At 37.3% G+C, this 14,179-nt stretch overlaps 2 protein-coding genes across 2 annotated transcripts in view; both read right to left on the reverse strand.

Annotated features, from left to right (window-relative positions):
* The window catches only part of LOC134586516 (cytochrome P450 2K1-like), a 426,562-nt gene that overhangs the window by 177,817 nt on the left and 234,566 nt on the right, over positions 1-14,179 (reverse strand). The gene's annotated exons all lie outside the window — the stretch shown is intronic.
* LOC134586518 (cytochrome P450 2K1-like) overlaps positions 5,980-14,179 on the reverse strand; it is a 71,186-nt gene continuing 62,986 nt past the window's right edge. Inside the window, exons 8-10 of the mRNA XM_063442077.1 lie at positions 9,850-10,034; positions 7,630-7,771; positions 5,980-6,244 (exon numbers count right to left, since the gene is read on the reverse strand). Coding sequence (XP_063298147.1) covers positions 6,066-6,244; positions 7,630-7,771; positions 9,850-10,034 — 506 coding nt within the window. The 3' untranslated portion in view covers positions 5,980-6,065. The remainder of the gene's footprint in view (positions 6,245-7,629; positions 7,772-9,849; positions 10,035-14,179) is intronic.

Raw genomic sequence — 14,179 nt, forward strand, 5'->3', positions numbered from 1 at the left:
ACCCTAACCCTACTAGGGTTAGATTCCTGTGATTATTCCCTTAATTTTCCCTCCCTCTTCTGTTTTGCCACTTTTCAGAAATCCGAAGTACTTAGACACTTCCAAAATTGGGCCCTTTGGTACAGTTCGGTACTTCGGCAACCCGGGACTTCAGCAATTTGGTTCAGTTCGGCACTTCCGAAATTCATGACTTTTGGAATTCCCTAACCCTACCCTTAACCCGAATAGGGTTAGGGGTAGGGTTAGATACTTACCGGATGGGTATACTTATGCTCATTTTATCTTTGTTATTTATGCAACATCCACTAGTTACTGCCGACATATTCACAGCTAAATATGTAATCTTTTTTATCATACCTTAATACTCCTTGTTTGACTTTATATAGTGTACTTTAGAATTTATTTGATGTCTATTTAGAAAAAGGATGGATTGTGATTAATTACTATTGGGCAACTAACACTGCTATGGTGATTAAATTTACCTTGGATCATGGATGCCCTTATTGGCTTGAGATGGAAGCAGACAAGATTTTTCCTTTTTCTATTAAAAATGTTTTATGGCAGCCTTCTTCTAAACGACCTTATGTGGTGGACATGTTTCCTTCTATTAAGGCATGGGACATTTTCTATTAATTGATTCATCTTTCTGCTGTCTGGTCTCGTGCTACCCCCTTGTTGGTGCTGCAATCGTTTACCTGAACTGAACATAGAATACTGGAATTCACATTCCATCACGCACATAATTTAACAATAATTTGTAATTTGTTCAGTTGAAGGTAAAAAATATTTTTAGATGATTCAGACACTCATTTTTGATGAAATGATAAAACTGCTGCATGAACATTTTACCGTTTCTGGTTAGGATTCGGACTTAAAACAATTGGCAGTGTCAAATATAGAAAAAAAATATATTTTTCCAATCCTGGTTAGAGACGTACGATCTCCTTATGCTATACTTATTTTGCTGGCGACGTAGGCCCTAAATTGGATTACCGTATATACTCGAAAAACCCCAACTTGGCTTATACTCGAGTCACTGTCTGTATTATGGCAATTTACATTGCCATAATACAGACTGGGGGCTGCCAGCGAGCGCTTACCTCTCCTGCAGCTCCTGTCAGCTCCCTTCTCCTCCGCGCCGGTCCTTTCAGCACCTCTGTCAGCTCCCAGTGTAAGTCTTGCGAGAGCCGCGGGGTCATAGTGCGGCTCTCGCGAGACTTAGTGTGAGCTGACAGGGGAGCTGACCGGACTGGCGCGGAGGAGAAGGGAGCTGACAGGAGCTGCAGGAGAGGTAAGTAAGAGCTCTGCCAGCCCCCCTCCTACACAGTGCACACCACTGAACCACCAGGGAGTGACAGCCCCCCTCCCTGCCATGTATCAAGCAGGGAGGGGGGACGAAAAAAATTAATAAATAATAAAATATTAATAATAATAAAAAATAATAATAATTTAACAAAATAAAATTAAAATTAAAAAAATCTAAATAAAATAATAAAAATGCCCACCCCCTCACCAAGGCTCTGCAACACACACACACACACACACACACACTGCATCACACACACACACACACACTGCACTCATACACACACTGCATTCATACACACTGCACTCATACACACTGCACTCACACACACACACTGCACTCACACACACACTGCACTCATATACACACACACTGCACTGATATACACACACACTGCATTCATACACACACTGCATTAATTATATACACACTGTAAATACATATTCAATTAATATAATTTTTTTAGGATCTAATTTTATTTAGAAATTTACCAGTTGCTGCTGCATTTCCCACCCTAGTCTTAAACTCGAGTCAATAAGTTTTCCCAGTTTTTTTTGGTAAAATTAGGGGCCTCGGCTTATATTCGGGTCGGCTTATACTCGAGTATATACGGTACATGCTAAAGTGGGAAAGTGAGCTGGATAGGGAATTTGAAGTTAAAAACTGAAAGGCATTACACAATGTACATCACACATAGAAACACATTACAAACTAATATACAGATGGTACCTTACACTTTTTAGACTCTAAATTAAAATTGACAAACACTAATTTATGTTGGAGGGGTTGTGGGAAGGTTGGAACATTATATCACATCTTATGGGCATGTCCTAAGATAACTTCATTCTGGAAAGAGATACATAAACTCATTAAATCCATCATAAGATTTCCAGTTGAAATATCCCCACATCTTTGTTTATTTATAAATTTACCAGAAAATATATCCAAAAGTCAAAGAGTAATGTTGGGCCATCTGCTTATTTCTGCTACTTCCGCTATCCAATGACACTGAAAATCAGCAACTGTCCCTTCAGTTAGCAAGGTATGAGAGATCCTTTTTGAAAAGGAACCTCACTTGGAGTATTGTACGCAGTTCTGGAGACCGTATCTTCAGAAAGATATTGATACCATAGAGAGAGTTCAGAGAAGGGCTACTAAACTGGTTCATGGATTGCAGGATAAAACTTACCAGGAAAGGTTAAAGGATCTTAACATGTATAGCTTGGAGGAAAGATGAGACAGGGGGGATATGATAGAAACCCTTAAATACATAAAGTGAATCAACACAGTAAAGGAGGAGACTATATTTAAAAGAAGAAAAACTACCACAACAAGAGGACATAGTCTTAAATTAGAGGGACAAAGGTTTACAAATAATATCAGGTAGTATTACTTTACTGAGAGGGTAGTGGATGCATGGAATAGCCTTCCAGCTGAAGTGGTAGAGGTTAACACAGTAAAGGAGTTTAAGCATGCGTGGGATAGGCCTAAGGCTATCCTAACTATAAGATAAGGCCAGGGACTAATGAAAGTATTTAGAAAATTTGTCAGACTAGATGGGCCGAATGGTTCTTATCTGCCGTCACATTCTATGTTTCTATGTTTCTATGTTTCTATGTGCTAGCTACAGGATTGCCATCGGATGCAAATCCCACTTTAAAACTCGATTGGATGATTTGGGAAGAAGATATTAGGCTGGGGGGATATAACTATCATATATAGTTATATCCCGCCAGCCGGTCACCAAACTTTGTTACACATTTGTGTTGTTAATTCACTTTGCACTGCATTATGTCTGCTCAATAAGGCACTACCAATGGTAAAGTTTACAATTATTTATTTTTCAATTTTAAATAGTATTGGATGATTAATAGTACTTGTATGCGTACCAGGGCCGGCGCTACCTGTTAGTCGGACTAGGCAGCCGCCTAGGGCGCCCCTTGGGAAGGGGCGCCGCCAGGAGCGCCGGCCCCCTCATGCTGCAGCCGCCCGAGCGCTCTGCAGAGAGCCTCAGGTGGCTGCAGCTTTGCCTGGTCTGGTGCGTCCATGAGGGCGCACCGCCCAGGCTCAGCCAGAGGAGAGGGGCTGACAGGAGGGAAGCGCTCAGCGCTCCCTCCTGTCACTCCCTCACTGTAGCGTGGCCGAGCGCTGTATGGTCCATGGGTACAGGGAGCATCTGTCTCCTGTACCCGACCAGACTAACAGGAAGTGCACACTGAGTGTGCACTTCCTGTTAGTCCGGCCGGGTACAGGAAACAAAAGCTCCCTGTACCCGCGGACCGTACAGGGCTCGGCCACGCTACAATAGAGGTAGGGGGGGAGGAATTGACAGTGAGGGGGGGAGGAATGGACAGTGGGGGGGAGGAATGGACAGTAGGAGGGGGGAGGAATGGACAGTGCGGGGTTGAGGAATGGACAGTGAGGGGGGGAGGAATGGACAGTGAGGGGGGGAGGTATTGACAGGGGGGAATGGGCAGTGAGGGGGGAGGAATTGACAGTGGGGGGAGAGGAATGGACAGTGAGGGGAGAGGAATGGACAGTGAGGGGAGAGGAATGGACAGTGAGGGGAGAGGAATGGACAGTGGGGGGGAGGAATGGACAGTGGGGGGGGAGGAATTGACAGTGGGGGGAGAGGAATGGACAGTGGAGGGGAGGAATTGACAGTGAGGGGGGGATTATTTGACAGTGAGGGGGGGAGAGAAAGAAATTGACAAGGAGAGGGGGGAGAGAAAGAAATTGAGAGGGGGAATTGATGGGGAGAGAAAGAAATTGACAGGGGTTGAGAGTGACAGGGTAGGGAGGGTGAATGAGAGTGGGGAGGTGGAGGGGAGAAGAGAGTGACAAGGGAGGGGAGAGAGAGAAATTGAGAGGGGAGAGAAATAAATTGACAGGGGGTGAGAGTGGCAGGGTAGGGAGGGGGAATGACAGTGGAGAGGTGGAGGGGAGAAGAGAGTGACAATGGAGGGGGGGAGAAGAGAGTGACACGGGAGGGGGGAGAAGAGAGGGACAAGGGGGGAGAGATTGACATCCATCCATCACACACACACACACACACACAATCACAAACAATGCACTCTTACACACAAAGACAATGCACCCCTTGCCCACAGAAAAGTACACAATGCATTACACACACAGACACACACACACAAGCAATGCATCCCTTACACACACAGAAACACAATGCATTCCTTACACACACGCAATGGACCCCTTACAGACGCACACACTGCATCCCGTACATACACAAAAACACACCTTGCAGCCCTTACACATACAAACACAGATTCACACAATGCATTCCTTACAAACATATCAGGACATCCCCTACACACTCCAACCCCTGTGAACAAACTCATTGGTGGAACATGAAGGTGGACCCTGGGACCCAAACTTTGAACTGTGTAAAGAGCCCCCCAAAAATTGAGCTGCTTCCCGTTTTTGTGACCACAGTTACAAACAGCCTCCAGCGAGCCTGTTCTACACCAGACCAGTGGAGCCAGACTGCAGCTAGAGCCCATCATCATCCTCATCTGGTTGTAAGTAGGCAATCCAGTATATTATTCGTGGCACTAATCTCTAATTTACCTCACATTAAAAAAACACTATAGTCCCTAGAACCACTGCAGCTTAATGTAGTGGTTCTGGTGTCTATAGCCTGTTCCTGCAGGCCTTTTAATGTAAACATGGCGGCACTGCAGCACTGGTGTTATATGGGTGGGGCATTGTGATGTCACATGGGGGGGAGGGGCGGCAAACTTTACTTTTGCCTAGGGCGGCAAAAATCCTTGCACCGGCCCTGATGCTTACCCCCTTTTCTTGTTTGATATTATTATCATTGTTTGGCTTATTTAAAGCTTTCAATAAAACATTTGAAAAGAAAAAGGATGGATGTTTTTTTTTTTTCCCCTTCTTCCTTTAATTTGTATTAATCGTTAGTTTTTTTGTTATTGTCTATGTATTCGAATATTTTTAGATTTTCGTTCATTTTTTCTATTGTAAAAATATCAATAAAAAAACCTTCAATAAAATGTTTGTATTTTTTGGACAGAAAACATTGTAGCCAGGTGTGTAGGTAGGAGGGATGAGAAAACGGCAAAAGTGAGATAAGTCGATTGGAGAAACAAATCTGTTTTCTGTATAACAGAGAGAAGACTAAGACGATGTATAACATAAGAGGATATTGAATGGCTTTCGATTCTACATCTTTATTTCTTGCTAAACTAATTTCAGAACTCTGACTGCCCTCCTTAATATATAGGGCACCTACCTCAGATATGGTATTCATTTTACAGTATTGTGCTAGATATTTTAAACTGTCATGAAACCACAGTATCTATGACATTTTTATTCAAATGAATTTGTATCAGGATAATTCTATGTGATGTCCAAGTTTCTAGAAGAACGATTAGAACAAAATGAACTACATAAGGTCTTAAATATTGTGGCATATCATGAGATAAAAGCGATATCCACAGAAACCAAAAATTGGGTAAATATTTCAAACACAAGGCATATCTTACATTTTAAAGTTGAGTCGATTTTTTTTTTTTTACTTAAAACACTTAATTGAAGTAGACTAAAATTCTTTATAATATAAAAAAAAAAAAAAAACTTTTATTTTATATTTTTATACACCAGTAAAAAAAATAAAAAAGACAAACAGAGCTAAACTTTCACACAGATACATTTGTATGTTGATTATCCTTTAGATTATTTGGAAATCTGTTATCCAAACATTCACCATCAAAAATGTTCCCTAGTTACGTGGCAAAGCGCAGATCTCATGCACAGATGGGCTTAAAGTGACACCGCATTCAGGGGTGAGATCAACCTCTACACCAGGTGGAGGCTGGAATGTAAATGTTTGCATAAGTCTTGTAAAGAACAGGAACAATTCCATTTTAGCTAAGTTTTCCCCAGCACAACTTCTTCGACCTAGAATATACACACAAAGAATAGTTAGATACGGTAAGTGAAGGATTTAGTTTTTAAATTGTGCTATTTATTGAGTTGTTATTGTAATTAAATTGTACCAAATATAATAACATAATACTATCTATTTTGTGATGAATAGAATAGTTTTGAAAATATTTATTAAAGGAGAAATCTAAGTACAATAACTACTACAACTCAGTATAGTGATCATAATGCAGAGATTGTATTGGATGCATCCCACATTTGTCTAACATTTTTCTGGCTGGATGCCATTTATATTGGTAATGCTGAAGTGTATATTCTGCATTATTCATGTGAATGGAGAGAAGGTGAGTGTCAGTGAGACCACTGTTTTCAGTTAGATTACTCTAAAATGTTTGACAAAACCATTGGGATAGTTCCTATTGCCATTTTGTACCACAGTAGTTATGATGCTCCAAGTGCATTTTTAACATCACATTAAAGGCAAAAGGATTTATTTACTAAACAATTGTGGTAGTAAATGTTACTGCAAATGAAGTCTGCAAAACTGGAACACATTTTCTAACTATTTACTGAATAAGACCTTTTGTACTTTATGTGAGAGTCTGTGAAATGTTCTTAACTTATAGGATCTTATTTCTGGAGGAATAATCAAAGCAGAAAAAAAAAAAAAGATGCCAACTTATCTCTTAAGTTGTGATCTACATATGCGACCTAAAGGATCAAAAATTATTATTATATATATATATATATTTATTTTTTTTGCACATTACAGAGTGCATAGTGTTGTTGACATACCCCCTTTTTATCCTTACTTTTACTCTTGACCAAGTTTTCTTTGACCTGCAGTTAGGATAATACACTGTGTCACTACATTCTGTGCAAAGTTATTTCTTATGCCACTCTGATAGAGTTTTCTACTTGGTAACATTTTAGGTGGTGGTATAAACGGCATTACCACCTCTTATGTCACTAATTGTATCATTGTTGCATTTTAGGTTTTGATTATACCTTTGGAGCAGTTTGTGTTCTTTCTGTACTTTTTTTCATTAAAATGTATATTTTATAAGGATTATACTGATGCTAATTTTAGGAGCGCTCACACTTTATATATATATATATTTGGCAATTATTGATCCTTTAAGTCGCTTTGTTGTGGTGTGAAGCAGCCCTTTTCTTTCTCAGTTCTTAATTTGTATGACCCCATTGTATATTATAGTTTCTACATATGTGACCTACCATATTTGTAGTATGGTTTGATTGGCTGAATACTGCACAAAATGATTTTTGTATTATTATATTTTTTATACTAACCTCTGTAAGCATACATTAATTGTAACAGCTGTTAATATATCCCATTATATACATGTTCATGTTAGAAAAAAATGCCAAGTCGGTATTACCAGCTGAAAATGGGAGAAATGCTTCATTTTTCACAAAATTTCCTTTTGAGTCAAGAAAATGCTGAGGGTAAAACTCTTCTGGTCTCTGAAAATATGCTTCATCTTGCAGGACAGATGCCAGAAGTGGGATGACCTGTGTTCCCTGAAAAAAGAAACAAAAAAACAACCTATTTCAGCAATTTTTGCTAGCTTGGGTATTTAATTTATTTTATGATTTTATGCATTGTTCAGTGCACATACATTCATTCAAGCACATATTGTAATGATCAGTTAGTACAATAAAGAAAAGATTAGCGTTTGAGTAAGCTGGGTAACAAGTATGTAGAACATAATATTAGCGTTCTAAAACCAATATAAGTAGATTAAGGACTACATACTTCAAACAGAAATAAACTTCTGCCAGTAAGTGAGAAGGAAATTGGTTCTTGAGATGCCCATCAATTTGCATATGCGTACAAGTCAGCAATGAAATTAACAAGTCTTATTGACTATCCATCAGTCGTATTGACTACAAGGTATCAGCTTGTAGTTGCTTGCATATAATTACTAGGGCAATACATTTTAACAAGTGGCAAATGGGGCAGCTGTCCCACATCCAGTTACTCCTGTGGGGCCTAAAGCTGCTGCCCCTACAAGAATGGTCAAATGGTAGATCCCCAGCTGGCATAGCATTGTGGGAGTTGTACAACTGATGAGGATCTATATTTTATCTTTTCTCCACTCTTGTGCTAGAGGGGAGCCGTCCCCAACAAAAAAATAAAGTCTTGCTCCAGGGCCCTCTCTACATTAGTTCCATCACTGGTTGGAGTGAAGGCCGTGATTGTACGCCAGTGAGTTGGGAGTGAGGGAGGACGGCATGGTCCAGGGGGCCCAAACAAATGCTTGTCCAGGGTCTAATCAATATTAATGACTTCCCTGACAAGAATAGGCTTCAATGTTCAGAAATCATTACTCGTAGTGCATCTTCTTTAACCCCTTAAGGACACATGACATGTGTGACATGTCATGATTCCCTTTTATTCCAGAAGTTTGGTCCTTAAGGGGTTAAAGAGTATGTCAAGCAAAATAAAAAATGATGTTGCTAAATTTAGCACAAAATTTTAGAGGTTGGAAAAATCTCCAACTCAGCTATATTGACAACTTATCCATATTAGTCAAGAAATTCCTTTCTTAAATCAATACAGTTAACTATATAATAAATAAAATAATCCTATATATTGATATAGGGAGCATGCATTTAATTTGTATATGTAGCCTGTTGGGACTTTTAGAACACTTTGATTGAAATCTATGATTCCATCCATTATCTGTAATATTGCCGTCCTTAGGACATCACCAATCTCCTATTTGTATTTCTCAATCTCTTAACATTATCCTGCTGGCATCTGGTTCATTAAACCATCTCTGGCCCAGTGTTCTCTAAACACATCTAGTTAATAAACCATCTAAATTATTGGTTCCAAAGCTTTCCTTCTTCATGAATTCAGGAAAAAAAAAATGTTCTTATACATTTTTTGACATGGGGGGAGGGGGGAGGATTATATAAAAACGGCTTGCAAAAGCTTTAGATTCTCTCTGCAGTCCAAACACATACTTTCCAATGCAGCTCAATGAGAAGTAACAGGACATCTGCACTCTTTGTAAAATGAACATAGAACACACTGTTCACACAAAGTATTTCAGCAAGCAGCAATGCTTTAGGGGTTTGCAGTATCACTTTAAACTAAACTAGGCAGAAGAAGGGTGTGAGCATAACTGGAACTATTTAATTATAGATTAAAAACCTCAATACAGATATAAATATAACATCATCATTATATTAATTTGTGGTTTGGGAAATATTTGAATGACATCACTCTCCAATTTCTCTCTTTTGGACAAACAAGGAACATACATAGAAACAGGCAAACAGTTCTACCTTTACATGCTCACATTATATTGGATTAAATAGCATATTTTAAAGCTAAGCAAGACTCGCATTTGTTAGCATTTTGTTACACATTTTTACCAGTCCATCGGTAACTAAAGCCACCTTGAAGGCATTTTTGTAGGCATTAGGAATAAATCAAACATTATTCATGTGAATTTAACCTGATACATAGCTGAAAATTTATAAAATGACAGTGAGAAGTGTTTATATACATTTATAGTTAGTACAGTAAACCATAGAGTACATGCCAAGCACAACATAAACAAATATATCGCCAATTACTCACTTACCTTAGGAATAAAATATCCTCTAAATGTGACATCACAAGTAGTTGCATGTGGAAGGTTGTTAGGTACAACGTTACCAAACCTTTGAATTTCATGAATGACAGCATCTGTATACGGCATGTCCTTTCTGTGTTCTGTTTGAGGCCGAGAAGATCCAATTACATTCTCTATTTCATTTTGGACATTTTCTGTCAATAAAAATTGTATTCCATTAAGATATACACAATTTTTAGGTAGCAGATGTCCAGAATACACAGCTACAAAATAAATGCACACATTTACTTGTATTTATTAACCATGCACCTGCGGAAGCTTTAAGCAAAAAAAATTGTTTAATGATTAACAAATATTTATTAAACATTTCATACAAAAATATTTGTCAAAAAATTGTTACTAGACTTTATAGCATGTAAGCTCATTGAGCAGGGCTCTCCACCACCTCTGTTTCTGTACGTCCAGTTGTCTGGCTACAATTACATGTCTATTAGTCAACCCATTGTACAGCGCTACGGAATCTGATGGCGCTATATAAATAAATATAATAATAATATTAACCCCTTCAGGACCGGACTGTTTTGGCCATGTTGTACGTTAAGGACCAGAGCTGTTTTAACACTGTTGTGGTGTTTGTGTTTAGCTGTAATTTTCCTCTCTCTCATTTACGGTTCGCATGCAAATTATATATTGGTTTTTTTCAGGACAAAAGTGGCTTTCTTTACATACCATTATTTGTATCATGTCATATAATTTACTTTTAAAAAAATAACAAAATATGGTGAAAAATTGAAAAAAAAATCAAGTTTTTGGACTTTTACTTGAAAAATCTTTTACTTACCTAGGACAGCTAATGTAAAAATCTGTTAAATAGCTTAACAATTTTGTCCTGAGTTTAAAAACACCCAGTGTTTACGTGCTTTTTTGCTTTTTTTTTTTGCAGGTTATAGGGCTATAAATACAAGTAGGAAATTGCCATTTCAAAATATATATTTTTAAAATGTATCAATAGTGACATTGTAACACTGTTATCTGTCATAAATCTCTGAATCACACCTCACATGTACATATTTTTTAAAGTAGACAACCCAGGGTATTTAATATGGGGTATGGTCAGTCTTTTTTAGTAGCCACTTAGTCACAAACACTGGCCAAAGTTAGTATTTATATTTGTTTGTGTGAAAATTGCAAAAAATTAAATTGAACGCTAATTTTGGCCAGTGTTTGTGACTAAATGGCTACTAAAAAAGACTGAACATACCCCATTTGCAATACCTTGGTTTGTCGTCTTTTGCAAATGGTATGCCATCATGGGGGTAATTCTCATTCCTGGGCTACCATACGCTATCAAAGGCAACATAACCAACCTGGCAATTTTTTATGTAAAAATATTTGACCCTGTAACTTTCAGAAACACTATAAAACCTCTACATTGGGGGTACTGTTATACTCAGGAGACTTTGCTGAACACAAATATTAGTGTTTCAAAACAATAAAACATATCACAACAATTATATCTTCAGTGAAAGTGCCATTTGAGTGTGAAAAATGCAAAACAAAATCACTTTCACTGACAATATCATCGCTGTGATACGTTTTACTGTTTTGAAACACTAATATTTGTGTTCAGCGAAGTCTCCCGAGTAAAACAGTACCCCCCATGTACAGGTTTTAGGGTGTCGTAGAAAGTTACAGGGTTAAATACAGTACTAGCAAATTAAATTCTCTGGACTTTCAGCCTGGGTTGTCAGGCAGGTCCCTCATATTGCAATCAATAAAATTACTTAATTATGTAAAAATATTACATTAATACGCACATAGTATTTAAATATATATGCATGTTTATAGATTTGAAGTCTACGTGTATATTTATGAAATTATTTCTGTAATTTTGTATATGCATATATATTTTGCAATATTTTGATTTATTTATATATACATAGATGTATATATAATTTCATTATAAGTGTATTTTGATATATATATATATATATATATATATATATATATTTATATAATTTTTTTACAATATGTGCATGACTGGGTCTATTAGCCACTGTATCAGGCTTGTATTGATGTGTATCACTTATTCACTTTGTTTTTTCACTCGTTTTCCCACTCTCTTGTTTTCACATTCAGTGGCATCTAGATACCAATTAGGTTCACATAGATATGTAGTTAACATTATCTGATCCTATCTTCCATCTTGCTGGTTCTCTTTTACTATCACCGTTTATTCCCTGTTTATCACAGTAACCGGCACTGTAAGAATAAAAAAGAGAAGTAGATGGCGCTTACACAGTAATCAAAACACAGTACTGGAGTGGAAAAAGGTGTTCCCCAACACCCTAGAGTCAAAGTAATAAAATAAGGTATTAAGAGCAACAAGTGCCAAATACACACACCACTCCCTGTGTCTAAAATGAGAGGTAATAATACTTATACATATACAGGTACATATGAGAGATGTTCCATGCAGTCAAGTCCTATAAAGACAAAAAATACGAAAAATACATAGTATAGACTGTATGTATAAAAAGAAATATATGAAAGTGATTGAATACACTCACGGATTCCAGAGCCGTGCCAGGCTCTGTATATAGTGCCCAAGGGTGCCTTAAAAGGCTATATGGAGAAACTTGGATGATGTCCCCCAGAAGCAGGAAAAGCAGCAAGTGATGATAAAAAAAGTATTACATTTATTGTAAATAAAAGTTTAAAAATAACTGTGCAGGTCCCATATGGTGACACACAAAATCACAGTAATGCAGACGCGTTTCAACTCAGTCCGAGTTTTCATCAGTGCATAAAACATCCAGCTGCTGTTCCGTTTTAAATTCTCAGCTTATTCTGATTGCCGGTCACATGGGCGGAAGTTCGGGTGGCCGGCGTCTGACGTCACTTCCGGTATTTTCGGCGCTCGTTTTTTGGCTTCATTCTGTTTAATGCATTTGCCCAGTTGAAGCTGAAGACTCCACATTGTGAATGGGCACTTTGTGTAGTCCTTAAAGTGCATACATATAAGCAGTAGCTTGTAATGGGGAAAATGACATGATTATATATACAGATAACGGAGAATGATATAGTAGAGGGACTTAATGGCTTAATAACATATAGATACATAATGCATAATGTCAATATTAATTTGTTAATGCATTTGCCCAAATGATGCAAAGGTCTCCATATTAAGTATGGGCGTTTTTCATATCTTACAAAGTACATTCATATAAACAATGATAAGTAGAAAAAATACATTCATATAAACAATAATTAGTGGAAAGAAAATAATAACATAGTTGTTTATATAAATAGCAGCAATGAAGCAGAGTATATATATGTATTAATAAGTAACATATGGGCACATAATATGAAATGCCTTAAAAGGTGTATATCACCTCCAATTTGTATGAATATAGCCCCTGTAGAATAAGATTGGTGGGATGGAAGGGCCAAAAATATAAAAATGAATATAGATATAAATGTAAAGAGAGTATCAAAAAGTATAAAAAAAGACTATGTAAGAAAACTGGATTTGTAAAAAATATATATTATAAAAAAAATATATATATTATAAAAAATGAGCCAACTCAAAATCTAAATTTAGGCCATTGGGGGATAAAGTATTTAGTTCGAATATCCACCTACTTTCAATTTTGCATAGTTCTTTAAAATTATCTTCCCCCCTCCAATCTTTTTTCTTTTGGGCAATGGCAATGAAATTAACGTGTGAAGGATCACTATTATGGCATTGTGAAAAATGTGCAGAGACACTGTGTTTAGCATACCCCCTCTGTATATTACCCAAGTGTTCCAGTATGCGGGTTTTTAAAGTTCTCGTGGTCATTCCCACATACTGTAATCCACAGGGGCACCAGAGGAGGTATATCACATTGCTTGAGTGGCATGTGAGAATAGAATTAATTTTATATTCCTTTTTGGATATGTTGGAAACAAAATTAGTACGTGTATCTTTTTTAAATTTTGTTCTTTTACAGGCTGTGTACATTTTACATGGATAGAAGCCATGTTTTTGATTAAAAGTATTAATATTAGCAGTATGGGTTTTTATATGATTTTTAACCAATAAAGTTTGGAGATTTTTTGTACCTCTATATACGATTTTGGGTTTATCACCAATGATGTCATTAAGACCTTCATCAGTTTTCAAGATATGCCAGTATTTCTGAACAATAGATTTTACTCAGTAACATTGAGGAGTATGAGGAACAGGCAGGACGTTTAAAAAGTTTTTTTGTTGAAAAGAAATATGATCCGATTGTAAAATGTGCACAGCCTGTAAAAGAACAAAATTTAAAAAAGATACACGTACTAATTTTGT

This window comes from Pelobates fuscus, chromosome 2 (genome assembly GCF_036172605.1).
Source record: "Pelobates fuscus isolate aPelFus1 chromosome 2, aPelFus1.pri, whole genome shotgun sequence".
NCBI classification, from domain to species: domain Eukaryota; kingdom Metazoa; phylum Chordata; class Amphibia; order Anura; family Pelobatidae; genus Pelobates; species Pelobates fuscus.